This window comes from Uloborus diversus, chromosome 1 (genome assembly GCF_026930045.1).
Source record: "Uloborus diversus isolate 005 chromosome 1, Udiv.v.3.1, whole genome shotgun sequence".
NCBI lineage: Eukaryota > Metazoa > Arthropoda > Arachnida > Araneae > Uloboridae > Uloborus > Uloborus diversus.
The window spans coordinates 61,077,186-61,092,728 of record NC_072731.1 but is presented as its reverse complement, the minus strand read 5'-3'; the positions used below and the strand labels follow the sequence as shown (position 1 = coordinate 61,092,728).

At 36.0% G+C, this 15,543-nt stretch overlaps 1 protein-coding gene across 1 annotated transcript in view; it reads right to left on the bottom strand.

The window, feature by feature from the left end:
• LOC129234602 (outer dynein arm-docking complex subunit 3-like) overlaps positions 1 to 15,543 on the bottom strand; it is a 54,317-nt gene that overhangs the window by 18,228 nt on the left and 20,546 nt on the right. The window contains exons 6-8 of the mRNA XM_054868631.1: positions 9,120 to 9,224; positions 5,770 to 6,000; positions 4,577 to 4,714 (exon numbers count right to left, since the gene is read on the bottom strand). Of these exons, the coding sequence (XP_054724606.1) occupies positions 4,577 to 4,714; positions 5,770 to 6,000; positions 9,120 to 9,224 (474 nt within the window). The remainder of the gene's footprint in view (positions 1 to 4,576; positions 4,715 to 5,769; positions 6,001 to 9,119; positions 9,225 to 15,543) is intronic.

Below are 15,543 nucleotides of genomic sequence, written 5' to 3'. Positions count from 1 at the left end.
GCGATTTTTTTTTTTTTTTTTTTTAATCTGCTTTCAATGTGGCCATTGCTAGTGATATTTAAAGAGTTAGAGAGAGAATCCCATTAAAATTGCAATAATAGGGAAATAGCATTAAATTGGTGTAAAAGGAAGTCATGTGATGCACACATCAGCTCGTTTCTGTTCAAATGATTCAAAATTTTCTAAGTTACATCCCAATTGCAAAATCCGCTTGTGTTATAGAAATGTCTCAAGATTCATTCACTATTATCGAGAATCAGTGGGCGTGTTTTGTAAAAAAAAAACTTTTGACATATCTCAGAGTAACAGTAGGATATCTTAGTGTTATTTCTGGGATTAAATGTCTTAGTTTTGCTCTGAGGCGACGATATGGTCGCCGATTTGCGATTTACGTAAACTGAATTTGCCCGTTTCTTATCATTCTGTGCAAAAAATTTGGGGGTGCAACTGCCCCCTCTCGCTCCCCCTATTTGCCGCCCCTGATCCAGGATCTCCAGGTCCGGTTGGAAGACGTCCATAACTTCGCATGAGAGCGAATCAACATCGCGGCGGGGAAGATGAAGACCCGATACGACACAAGGTCTACTGGACATGAATTCAACGAAGGCGACAAGGTTTGGTTATGGAATCCCATCCGACGGAAAGGTCTTTCACCCAAATTGCAGTCGCATTGGGATGGACCCTACAAAGTCCTTAACCGACTGAATGACGTCGTAGTGAGGATCCAAAAATCACCTAATGCAAAACCTAGGGTTGTACATTATGATCGGTTAGCCCTATACTATGGCCATAGTTCATGAGTATTACGTAAACAACCATGGATGATAACACAAAAGTTGTAGATAATTTTTTTGCTTTTAATGTTTAGTAATATTTCTTGTTATTATTGTGTTTCCTATGAATTATTGGTTATTATTTAATGTGTGTATTTGTGAACTTGTGATAGAAGTTTGGCACCCTTTCTGGGGATTGTACTGCCCGGGACGTGCAGTCCTTAGGAAAGGGGCAATGTTACGAATTCTTTAAATAGTAATTATTGTAGTAACGTAACCTGTAAATAGTTTCTTGTAATGAATATACAACCCATTTACATTCGGATGAAGTATACGACCCCCCTATTTCTTTTTTTTTTTTTTCATTGATAAAATTTGATAACGGCCTACGCATTTCGAGAAGCATTTCGAATCTTGTGGAATATTTGAGAGCTCTCTTTTCAGTGTGTATATAAGCCGTTACGCTGGATAAAAAGTTTAGTTTCGATTGAGAATTTGTTCTGAGAGTGTATTAGCTCTGTTTATTGCGAGGCATTTCGCTGTGTTGTTTTCGTATTTGGAAGTAAATACGTGTGTAACCGTTGAGTTTACGGTGTTGAGTGATATTTGTTTAATTGCTGATGATTAATTTAGCAGTTGTTAACGATTTCTTCTGTACATAGTGTAAATAAAGCTCCTGTGTTTTTATCAAGAACTGTGTCGTCCTTTCAAGAAAGTTAGAAGTCGCGCCGGATCCGTTACAATATGTTTTCTCCCACACAAGTTAACTTTGATTACATCAGGGGCGCACCTAGGATTGTTTCCTGGGAGGAGCTAGAAGTTTCGCGAGGAGCTCCGATAAGGGTGCATTCGGAAACGCGGATCGGTCGCCTCGATGCAACCGCAAGCGTTCGGAAACGCTTGCGGTGGAACCGGTGACGTCACTTAACCGCGTTCGGAAACACTGCGGTTGTTTTCTGGCGGTCGACTTGGTAGCAACCTGTGGCACCGCTGTCTGGAAGCGGTTAGCGAGATCACAAACGTCACAAAGTCTGTGTTAGCCAATCCGGTCGTGTTTCATGTTTTGATCGTAACGCACGTGACTTGCCTATTATGAAAGTTACGCGTTGATTGGAGTGTCGTTTGCTGCTGAACTAGAACTACCGCGGTTTAACCACGAGCGTTCGGAAACACAGCTGTTCTACCGGAATTCCTAGAGAAATTCCAAATACGTCATAACCACACCGGACTAACCACGCGGTGTAACCGGTGGATCGTTTCCGAACGCAGCCTAAGTGAAGTCAAAGACAAAATCAATGAAGCTTCAAAAGGCCCTCCCCCGAAATAAAAGTTAAAGTCTAAAAAACATTAAAAGTCTCAAAAAGAACCTAATTTCAGGGAGTCCTTAGTGACTTCAGGGAATAGACGGAGGTGAGCGTTTTGTGATAACTGCCACGAAAAATTTCGGAAGTGAAGCCTTAAAAATGACATTTTAGGGGTGTTAAGGGAAGATGAGGAGGCTTTCCCTCTGGAGAACATTGCTAAATTGAAATTTCAAAATTCCGAAATTTATTTGAAAATTGAAGATTTATGCAATTGTGGTGACGTGAAAATGGGGTTAGGGGGCTCTAAAACGGAAATTTTTTGAAATTTAAGTCTTAAAAACGTATTTTTGGCTATCTTTGATGGTACTAAGAGAAGTGGATCAGAGTTCCGGGGCTCTGTACAGAAATGTTTTGATATTGAAGTTATAGAAACGCAAATATAGCTTATTTGCTGAGATATTAGGAGATTGAGAGGGGAAGGGTTACTCTCGGTAATGCTTCGAAATTGAAACACAAAAAATACATTTTCATGCTATGTTTGGTGATTTCTGGGGTTCTCCTAAAAACTTTTTCGACATAGATGATCTAAAAACACAATTGTAAATTATTTTTGGTGTGCAAAGGGGTACAAGATGAAAGATTCGGGAGTTCTCCGATTTAAAAGATTTTGCAGCCATCTTTTAGAGATGATACGCAAAGGATGGAATTGCGGAAATTCCGTGGTGGAAATACTTTGAAAATAAAGTTCCCAAAACTCACTTTAGGCTATATTAGTACCAGTTAGATGAAAAGGAGAGGTTAGGTAGCTGTCCCTCAAAAATTTGTCGAATTTAAAGTCTTTGAAAAAAATTAAAGTTTTCTTTGGAGAAATTATGATGGGAATTGGAGATTGAGTGCTCTCTCCCGAAAATTTTCGAAACCTCAAGGCCAAAAAATGCAATTGTAGGCTCTCTTTGGTCAAGGGGGTTCGTCTTCATGCTTCTGGGAGAGGCTTAAGCCCCTTAGCTCCCCCCGTGGGTGCGCCACTGGATTACATGCAGGATTTTGTATAGGATCGAAGATAATTTTCCTTTAATAAATATAGCTGGATCCATTTAAAGAAGTATTCTTCTACGCATGCATTAAAATTACACTTTAAACTGTTTTACAATGAACAGGAGACATGATTAATATCAGCTCCACTGACTAATAAAAGAATCCTAACTGGGTTCTCTGCTAGCATCTACTGCTATATAGTATTAACCGTATTTAATTCCTACCGTATTTGATTTCATACAGTCCTACTTTGTTTAATAGTATTGACATGATTTAATGACAAGTATTGTGTATATGAACTGACGCAAATTCCTAATGCTCATAACATATGTACCAAAAAACAGGAAATTTTGTCTCTAAATATCAGTGACCTGCCTGAAATTAGCCTGGAATCCATCTGAGAAATTTAGAAACCTTCCCATTAAAAGAAATAAATGTTTCTGGAATAGATCAGGAACCTTCAGAGAAAATTTAGATATGTTTGAAGTACTACCTTCCTGTTTAACCAAGAATGCTTCATGACATAAGCTAAGACAGAATTGAACAACTTTTGTAGTTTATATTTGCGGTTCTTGACCCAGAGACTGCATTTTGCCCTTCTTTGGGAATTAGTCGATCTGCAAGTGGAAGACGAGACTTCTATGAAAGGAGCTGAATATATTTTCACAGTGGTAGCTAAAAATATTTTTCACAACAGAAATCTGCATTCATGACACTTCTTTCGATTCAGGACACTTTTTCTCATAAATTTTTGCTTTTCCACATGAAACTGGTGTATACCCGTGAAATACCGAAGCGTTACACGGAAATAACCTGTGACGTTTCGGAATTTTGTTACAGTGTGACTATAAATTAATTTCTAACATTTTTTCTTACAATCTACGTTTGTGATAAGTTTGTTAATGAACCATACGTATACAACAAAACAACTGTTGAAAATTGAATAATTTTCCAATAATTGGAGTTGTGTTGCAAATGCAAGCGACGTGTGCAGCTTTCGTGTGATCCGAACCACAAAGCTCTGTTTAAAGCGGGGGTTCCCAAACTTTTCCTATTCGAGGCAGCGGCACTCTTTGAAGAATTAAAATGATTTCATGGCACCCTAATCCATTTTTTATGAATATATATATTGCTGTGAATAGTCCGAAATCTAGTAAATGTCGACATTAGCCGCTGATTATCAACATTCACATATCAAAAGCTTTGACGAGAGACCGAATATTTCCACCGGTGAAAGTCGACATTCCCCGATCTTGGTGTTTCACAGTAACACATTTATTGATTCTGTGAGCATCCTCCCTTTGTGGCACCCCTAGGATGCCTGGTGCCACGGCCCTCATTTTAGGAACCCTTGATGATTTAAAGTATTTACTAGTTCACTTCTTAAATCCAAACATGAATTTAAATCAAAAGGTCAATTGCCGAAATGTATTCAAATAGGAATTTGGCAAAGCAATTACTTACATTTATGTCAGAAATTCCGATTGCTTCTTTAATTTTTTCGAACGCCTCGTGAAATTTCTTAAGTTCTTTTTCTTGCTCCTCACGTAAATTTCTCCACCCTTCCGCTGCTGTTGTATCTCTTAACTCCACTGATTTACGCTGGTAAAAATAAATAACAGTCCTGTTCACTTTTTATTTTTAAGTATTCAATCAACGTTAACAACCATAAAATAATATCGAAGAAGTTAAACTTAGATAAAATGCCTTTCATTAACTTCACATACAGATGCTGAATGAGGCCAAAAAAAAATCTTAGTGTAAATTGTGAACTCTGAAATGAAGCATTTATCGATGTTTAAAAATATGGAAAACAGTTCCGAACTTTTAACGAGGTTTATGGAATTTATTCCTTAAGAGTTTTCATGTGTGTTCCAGAATATGACTTTCCGTCTCTTCAGCATTGTTTTATTATCAAATTATTGCAAACTAGCTGATCCGTGATAAACATTCGTGCTAAACAGAAAAAATGTAAAAACCCAGTTTTTAAGTGATTTCTGAATGACAGCAAAAAACGTGACTTTTTTGTTTATTTTTCTCTAATAACAGTGAAAATATCTTTAAAATGATGACTTACTTTTAAAGTATTAAAGAAGTTATGGCGTACTTACAAAAAATATCTTTGAGAAAATATATATTATATGGTAATTTATTTTACCGTATTAAAATAAAGCTTTTTTCTGATTATAATGCAACAACACAACTGTATAACGAATAAATAACTTTGTGCTGAAAATTAAAATAATCAGTTATCCAACGTTTTGAAGCCCCCCCCCCAAATGCAAATTACTGCAGACACGTGTTTTGGTGTTACAAGGAACACCTTTTTCAATGCAAAGAAGTGTGAGCTTCTGGATGAAAAGTCATCCGAGAAAAGCATCACGGTGGAACAGGAGATAGTATAAATACCAAAAAATAGAAATTAAACAAAACAAAAAAGGTAAAATGACACCTGGAGCCAAAATTTACTGTATAATTCCATCAGGGAAAAAACCGTTAAGTAATAAATTTCCAAGAAAACCCATTATTGAATACCCATTATTTCCAAGAAAAAACATCTATTGTTAATTTATTCAGAGTGGTTTCATTTTTGAACTATTTGTACTGTTTATGCTAAGGTTAGTTTTATTGCTAAAGTTGAACTTATATATATATACTTCAGTCGACATCTGCTTAGGTTTGAGAGCTTTATTGAACTCGGCAATGATGCGCTCTTTTTCTTGGCGAGCTTTTAGAGCCTGCGATTCGATCACAGACAGCTCCTTTCTGGCCCGCTCCCTTCGTTCCTGAGCTTTTTCTTCGCTAGCTACCAGTCTTTCAATATCAGTCCGTTGTTCTCGGTACTCGTTTTCAAGCTCCTCTAGTAGAGTTGGATATGCATCTAATTCCTGGGAAAAAGAAAAGGATCTTCATTTTGAATATGATTTTTCAAAAATGAATTAATTGATCTAAAAAAAGGCATCTAGCTCCTGTATTGAATTTGAATTTTGACAACTTGAATTCATATTATGTTTCCGGCAATCACGAACTGTGATAACACCGTACTTATAGGGTTTCTCGTTTTTACAAAAGGCTCCTTACATAGTCCGTGACTGCGAAAAACATAATTTGAATTCAAGATGTCAAAATTCAAATGAATGCCAGGGGCTAGATGCTGTGTGCGGGATGCTGTTTTTGCCTAAAGTGGGTTGTGTAAAGTCGAGAAGGTCGGGTAGAAATAAAGTCGATTCTGGGGCCTTCCGACGAGAACGAAGAGCCGTTGTGTCTCCGCCCAAGAGGGGCACCTGTGCCCAGAGGTTGATGGACTTCAGAAAGGATTGAATGCCAACTACGGTCAAGTGAAAACTATAAGCAATAGAGATTTTTTAAAAAAAACTTGCGTTGAGGAAAAAATAAAGACACTACTGAAATTGAATAACAAAATAAGTAACTTATCTACAGGTTGAAGCTGGAAAAGTGGCCAAAATATTAAGTACACCTTGATGATTTGGAAACACAAGGCATTCATTAAACGCATAAATGCATTCCTCATGCAATAGAGGGCAAGCTACGGGAGACTGACAGTACGTTCGATAGTTTCTCAAAGTATAGTGCATGCAATGAAATAGCTGCTTTAAGATGATAAAATCATCGTTATTAAAAATTAGAAATTGAAAATTGTAGAGAGCACATCTTTAATGGTTTCAAGAAATCCCTTTTGAAATGCAGAAAAAAGCTCGAGCTTGCGGTGCTAAAACAAAACTACTAAAGAGGCCAGTTTTTTTTTTTTTTTTGCTACTCTAAAGAGGATTGTTTCTTTACATTTGTATTGTTGAACAAAACACTGAAATATGAATGTACTAAAACAAGCCTTATTTTTACGCATTCAGTACCTAAAGAGAGAACTTCAGCTCTTTTGAACTTACGTAGATCATCCTCCACATCCATTGCCCGATTAACCTCTGAAGTTAGGGGATGCTCAGTCTCAATTCGAGACCCTCCATTTTTTGTTTAGGGAAATTTTTCTAAAAATTCTATGTACGTTGGAAAAAGAAAAAAAAAGCTTACTTATGCCACAAGTAGGGTAGACTGGGGTACGTTTACGCATGGGGCACGTCTACGCAGTGCCCTTTTTTCAAAATGGTCAATAACTGAAGAGTCAACAGCCATAACAGATTAGTGCCGCTCTCTAGCACATATTCGCACAAGTTTTTGAGCATCAGTCGAGCTGCGGTCTAGCATGCTGAAATAAAAATCTGTTTTTTACCAAGTTGAGTAAGTTTTGTGTTGAACGCTTTTGAAGCTTATAGGGAGTAAATAATACTTAGTTAAGAAAGAACAAATGTATAACAATTAGCAGAATTTTATCCTTTTCTGAGAATTGTATTTGTCTGAACTGAAATGTTATTATTATTTTTTTTTTTTTTTCACGTTAAAAATAAATTCAAACTTGGCGACGGGGCAAGTTTACGCGTTGAAGTCGGAGCACCTTTAGCACGTTCTTACGGTGTCCTACTTCTAAAAATGCCCTGACCTTTCTTCGTTCCGAACTGTCTCAAACCTTTTTAGTATTTTCAGGCTATTTAATTTTTGAAACTCACCATTTATTTTTAAATTAAGTTATAAATACGTATCTTATAGATTACAATCATGTAGTGCTGTCTTCATGCCCATTCAGCTTTTATTTTATTCACTATTCAGTCTGTGATAAATTTGCTTTATTTTAACTATGGTAAGACATTATGTTCAAAATACTAACAGAACCGCGTTAGGTGTCAAAATAAATATGCGTACTTGCCCCGTGTCCGGGGCAAGTTTACGCAACCGACTTGGAGTCAAAAATATTTTTTTTTAACGGTTAAAAACACAAACTGAGCAACAACTGAATTTACCCATTTTCACTCCATTAACTATTTCATAAAACTGCAGTGTCAAAAAGTTCCCAAGATAAAACATAAACATGAGAAAATTCATTGAAAAAAATCCTCGTAAACGTGCCCCGGTCTACCTTATCATTTCTAAAAGTGTTTCATCAGAATTCAGATTAAAGTTTATCCCCTCCCCTCTCTCGATGTACAGATATTTTGTACGTTACATAGGTTTGCACTATAATTCCCTGTATTATTTGCTGGGAATTATGGGGTGGTTAATTCTTGAGTCAGATTTATCACTTCACTAAATTGCTATAAAACTTTAATTTGAACTCACACTACATATTGGTAAAAGAGACCTAATTTTGCGTCTATACTGTTTTTTGACTGCCATCTGTTTATAACTACGAGAGAAGCACGATGTGTAACATTCATCCCGTATGCGGTAACTCTCTCGGATTTATCCTAAACGGTAAAATTCTATTATACGTATAGCGATTTTTCTGATAGGTAGAAATTTTTAGGTTCGCCCGAAAAGTGGAGCTATCCTGAATAATGAAGCACGTAATACTATGTCAAAGCACATAACATCCGTTAGTATAGTGTTTGGCATGGCACCGCAGAACTTTTGTTATTGCATTTTCACTACAATAATATGATGCACGAGAAATCGTTTTTTTTAAATCGTTTTAACAAGCTTCACAACGATCTTTCATACTGTTTATGAAGGTGTTAAATGCTTGGGGCAACTAAGTTCATTCTTCCGAAAGCGGCGGTTTTAAACTCTTTGAGGTTACTAACAGGATAGTTACGCTGTGCAATGGCTCTTCCTAGACCATGCCAAACATGTTCAATGGGATTGAGATCCGAAGATCTCGAGGGTCAGTTCGTACGTCGAATACTCTCTTTCTTAACATGTTTGTGACCTTAACTTTAGACATTACTGTATTTAATGCTATCAGGTTCAATTTGTTTCAAGTGCAAAAACTTAAATACCTGGAAAATACATCTTTTTAGAACTTTCCATGCATTGATCGTCAGAAAGAGTTACTTGATCAAACATGCGAATAATATACTATTACATAAAGTTTAATATTACTGCATTTTTAACCAGATGATGCATGCACGGCAATTTTACAAAAGGTGAGAGATCCTACCCTTTTTAACTGCTCCTGAATGGCCTTATACTTTCCATTTGTTACTTGACACTCCATCAAATTCTTTTCCACTTTCTGGTATTCGTTTTCCAATTCTCTTATTCGCTATTGAAAAAGAAAGTTAAAATCACTCTTGGAGCACATTTTTTAAGCATAAAACTGTGTTTCTTTACTGCGAATAAATATTTAACAAGCCAAGATGTTTCGAAAAGCTGATATCCTCCAGTAATGCTATTGAATCACTTCTTATTCTGTTTCTTTCTAAGATTACTTTGTTTCAAGAATAAAAAAAATCAGAGTAGACAAGAGCAGGTCTGATTAACCTATGAAGTTAAGGGAAGTTCAGTCTCGTTCTCGTCCTAGGGCCCCCCGCTTTTTGGGGGGTGGGGGAATTGTTTTTGAATTCTATACACATTAAAGCAGAACTCATATTGCAGTTTAATTTCTGACACATACAAATTTTGCTGGCATATGTATGAATGAAATAAAAATGTGTATACCAAAATGATATAGATGTAGAGAAAGAATATTGTGGTTGAGGAAATACACTGCTTGACAATTGCTAAGGAACAAGTGATTTATGCAAATTTGTACCTCAACCACCTGGCCAATAGAAATAAATTCAAGTTCAGATGACGTAGTAGACCAAGACTCGTTATCTGTATAAAAGACAGTGCTCACACGCTCAAGATTCGTACCAAAATTCACGCTGTTTGGTTTTTAACAAAAATAGTGCTGGATGTTAAAAAAGGTTTTTCTCTGAAATTCTGTTTGGTTCTTGAAATACTTAAGAGTAAAATGTCAGCAAGACATAATTTTAGTGACTACGATCGTGGACGAGCGGTTGGACGACTGGAAGCAGGTCAAAGTGTCACCACTGTGACTGCTGCAATGGGTGTATCAAAAAGGGTCATCTCCCGATTAAAGAAGGCCGCTGAAGGTGGAAATGTTTTGCAAAAGCATGCCGGGGTCGTGGTAGGAGCTCCACACCTTCAGAGGATCGCTATGTAGCCCTCGTAGCAAAAAGGAACAGGAATTTCACTCTTGGACAGATAACTGCAAATCTAACAACCGCTACCGGTACGCATGTTTCTGCAAGAACCATCTCACGGCGAGTAAATAATGTCGGTTTGTATGCACGGAAGTCTGTACGTTGCATCCAAGTTCAACCACAGTTTCAGTGTGACAAGTGATTCTGGTCACCAACTACAGTGGAGAGAGCGTGGAACACGTTATGCACAAAAATTTGTTTGCGAACGTAATCGGAACGGCCCCGGCGCACAGTGGGGCAGCCTAATGTTAATTTTGGACATTGGGCGGAAAATTAAACCATTTAGTTTCGCATTTTTACTGTTGTATTGATAAACTAAGAACATATTCCCACTAATCTTACTAGTTTTTAACATTATTACCCGAAGATAATACCTTGAATTCGAAGAATTAACTAGCTACTTCGTTAGAAGACAATTTAGTAAACAGTAGATAACTTGTTTAAGAACTGTTCAAATTTAATAGTGTGATGTGCTGGGCTTTATGCACTCGTAATAAATAAGAAAAACATCCAAAAACGTTTCTTAGAAAATACGAAAATTTTGGAGATAATTTTCAAAGTATTTTGAATGTATTTTTAAATTACGAAAATCGCTAACAAACGCTAACAAAACTATTATATCCCAAGCATTGTAGAGAGTTTCAGCTTTCATAATCCGGTTTCAGTTTTTGCCTAAACTTGCCTATTCAAAAGATATTGAAAATTAAAGATAAGTAAATATTTTACTACGAGGACGACGAAACGAATACGAAATGAACGTTGCACGAAACGTATTATTTACGTTGGTTTTTTCACTTTAGTCAAGTAAACATGTTTACAGTTTTCAGTTTGTTTACTTTTTATTGCAAATTATTTCAATTAAATACTTCGAGGAATCAGTTTCATTGTGTCATTTGTAGACTGTGGGACAAAATCATATGAGATGCTAAGAAGCATGGTTTCGTTTGCTTATTTCGGGGACTACAAAAATTGGTACTATTTTGAGTTATAAGTGACAGCAGACGAAAAAGACACAATAATCTCCCAAAAATACTTCTCATAAATTGTATGTACACAATAACAAACACATCACAAAATGAGTAAAAATGAAAGCAAGGAGCAGGCATATTTTGAAAAACTCAAAATATTATACATGTATAGCAAGAAAAGTGTTTTTCTTCAAAAAGCAAACGTTTGTCTTTAATAAACATTTAATTTCTTTTATTACATTCTATATTTGGAGAACTTACAGCAAGCTATTTACTTTTTAGAGCATTAAAAGTTATTTACTTTTGATTTTAGTCCAGCAAGTTGTCTAACAAACAAAAGTAAACACTTTAATTTAAATATCCATTTAATACTTCACCAGATTTATCCAAAATAAATTCTGAAGGAATTATCACGCCTAAAAATTTCATCTTTTATTCTGAAGTATCATCGTCAGAATCCCCGAGTTAAGCTATCCAATATCCGAAAGTAATCAGTGACGCTTCGGATTTTTTTTTTTTCGTGTATGCCAAGTTGTAAAAAGTCATTAAAAAATAATTTAAAATATCATCTGTTATTAAACAGCCATAAACGAAAAAAATAGAACATAGTGATAAAAAATGAATTTAACTTTAATTTTTAATCTATCGTCTGCTCATGCTTCATTTAATGATATTCTCTAAATAGGTCTTGGCATTAGTTAGAGTTGTTGTTTATGTTCTAAAGATTTCGCTTATCAATTATTGCTATTCAGAGATCTATAAATACGTTTTTTGTGCAGTCTAAAGTTTTGTACTTAACAATGTAATTCAACGATGACTCTAGTGTATACGAATTCTAATGTACGCTCGCTTTGGTAAGCAAACTTGAATGATATCGGTGCTTGACCCCATAGACTTGCTGGTGAAAGATGAGTTTCAAAACCAACCGTGACCTTTTTATTTTTTTAAAGACAAATTCTATTCCTTTTACCGAGTACGACCTGGCTCTGGAAAAATGGATTGACACTCTTGGTTCTGAGATTACAAATACGACAAAGACGAAATTAAGAGGCAAACCATAAGTATTTTCGATCGTATAGGGAATTGCATTCAAGGAAAACGTCCAGAATAGATAACAATAAAGACGTTTTTAATAATTTATTAATCAATTCTGATCCTCTTATCTCAAATTTGAGTCCAAAGATTTGCAGTTTGCACCACGAAATGTCACAACAAATGAAGAATTTGCTTGAAGATGATGGAATGGAAATTGGCTAAAATACTGTTACATATTTCTTTAAAAATTGTTTTTAAATGTTAATTAAATATTTTATTTTGCACTAATGACTTAGTATTTGATTATCTTTACATTTTAAACAACAAAATATTATCACATTTTTAAGTAGAAATTGGTTTTACTGAAATGTCCAAGCTCTCCGTACACTTGCGCCACTGTGCGGCGTCACGGTGTGGGCAGGCATCATGCACAATGGCAGAACACCGTTTCACATTTTTGAATAAGAAAGCGATGCGTCGCAAATGTATTGCAGAGATGTTATGCTGGACCATGTTCGTCTTTTTAGGGGGGGTGTAGGTCCAGACTTTCTCGTTACGGACGACGATACACGGCCACACTGGAGCATTGAAGTGTCAGACACACTGCTAATTGAAAAAAAATTCCGTATGCAGTGGCCTGCTTACTTTCCAGACTTAAATCCAATTGAATCTCCTGGGAGGCTCTTGGCAGACGTGTTGCACGAAGGACCGTCCCTCCCAGAACAGTACAAGAACTCAAATCCGCATTGAGAGAGCAGTGGGAAAACATCCCCCAAGCACTCCTCAATAATTAGTGGGGAGTATGGAAAACAGATGTAAATTGCGCATCAGTGTCCCTGGTAATCATACATCATATTAAGATACTCATGTCTCCATCATTCTGACCTAGATCATTTTTTTGTGGTTGTATGAAAATCATCTAACTAGGATTATTTTTTTATTTTTAAGTTTTTACTTCATTGATGCAGTAATATCTGTATTATTTTGTACTTATAATAAAGGCACATTCTCCCTACTAACTATATATTTTGTTCTGTTTCTTTAATCATTATCTATTCTAAACTATTCCAAAAAACGTAATTGTTCCTTAGCAATTGTCAAGCAGTGTATTTAAGTGCTTGATACATGATCGACAGACGTATCAGGCTATACAACTAAAGAATAACATACAAAGGCTGTTAGAAAAGTATCCGTTTGGGGGGCGGGGGTGCTGATGGATATGAATCAAATGCGCTTGCGTGAGCTGATCTTGAACCTTTGTATGCAAGAGCGATTTTTTACCCGTCTGTCAATAGTGTCAGTCGCTGTCAACACCCATTGCACACACAGTCATGTTGCTGTACAGCTAATCATCCAGTCCTTTGAGAACATCGAAAAACCAAGGTCATTGTCAACATTGATTATTGACGTCAATGCAGTCTTATAATTTAGGCATTGTAAACTTGAAGAAGTTGCTGAGAGGAAGAAGTGGACATTTGACTTTCAGCGTACATTTTCTGACTAAGACTTTTAACATATATTTTCTGGATAAGACTTTTAACATATATTTTCTGGCTCAATTTCGGAATTTTTAAGAGTTTTGCTTCACATTTAACAATAATGAACCATACTCGTAGGTCACTCTAATACAGTGGTTCTAACTCGCGGCACTAGAGTGCAGACCTTCTTTTTAAAGGGTTTTCTTCAAAACGTCGAGATGTCCTTCATTTGCTCCAGTATGAAGATAAACAGAAAAACGGGAATGGGTAGGAGGAAAGAACATTGCGCCATTTATTTTTTCTTCACTTCACATGCTTAGTTGCACTCTCACTGGGGGCATTACGGTACCTTGCTGTTTAACTTAACACAATGGTCTGTAAACATAACAGCAATGGGGACTGCTCCGGACAGTAAAAATCGAAACTGTGATGCCAGTGGCAGAGAGAAAGTGTCGTTGATAAAAAGTCGGGGATTCATAGTTCAATATATTCAAGCTGTTGACGTCAACGAACAACCTCCATTGGGAGTCATTTCATGTCTATAACCATTTCCAGTCTCCAAAGTTCAAAAAGCTGTTCTAGTTCCTGGACATCACCAGAACATTACGAAGCTCCAGTGGCTTCTACTGCTTCGGCTTGCTTTTGGTACTCTTTTATCCAAGGAACAACTCTCCAAGCTTCTGATTTGGTTGAATGACTTCGTTGAGACACCGCACTCATCGAACAGAGTGCGTGTCACATGTTGATCAGTTTTGCATTTTGTAATAAGTAAAAATCCGAATTTCATTCGTTGCATGTAAAGCGTTGTTTTTGACTTCATTCTGAAAATTTATATACTCCATAATTTCAAAAGGACGAAAATTTGCATTGGCGTCCATCTGTTTTCTATAAAAATAATTTCGCTTATATCGTTATTTTATATCAAAACTAGAGAACCCGACAGATGTTGTTCTGTTCAAACTTTGTAAATTGAAAAGTTAAAAAATTTCAATAAACTATCAAGTGTTTGAACCGTTCTGTTGAAAAAAATGAGTAAAAAAATGTTTTAAGCTGCTTTGGTGTCAGAATGCGTATATTTATTACAACTTGATTTATCTAATGCCCACTGAGCAGTTATTTTTATTAAATATTTTTTCTCCCGTACTTAATGGTTTGTTCCTTCAGCCATACTCAAAGGATAAAAAGCGTTCTCAGATATTAAGTGCAAAAATCTAACTACCCATCTAGCACAAACGGGAAATCCCCCATATGAAAAAGAATAAAACAATCGAAAGGATATCGTTTAGAAAAATGATAAAGGTAAAAACAATTTTCTGAATAAGCAAAAATCACTCGACACCATCCCCCCCCCCCCGATGTAAAATAAACATATTCTTCAACTAAAATGACTTAAAACGCTTTAAAAACGAAAAACAATTCTTTGCAATTTGAAGTATTTCGCCAAATAAACAAAAAATACAATAAATTACATTAACAGTAGCTTTAAAATGTAAACAAATGATCACACAACTCTAGTGTTTATAACCAAAGTCGTTAAGTCACCACGTTACTGTAATCCAGCCGATCAGTGAGCGAAGCCAATCCGACCGATTTGCGGTCCGATCTTTTGAACGAAAACTTTTAAAACTTCATATATTGCCGAATTTTTTCTTTCCACCAAAGATAAAGATCTTCCACTGCACTGATCTTTTGTGTACAGAACAACCCTGCTGTAATTTATGTGGACGAAAATAAAATTTGTTTCGTCTTTAACTTCCATCATCTTTTCCTTTAATAATGTACTGATTAGTTAGATAATCCTTAAAGTATTCTTGACATTGGTGCCAAAACTCAGATGGATTTCATCCGAGAAACAAATGTTGCTAGGTACGATACTTTCTGATCATTTGGTT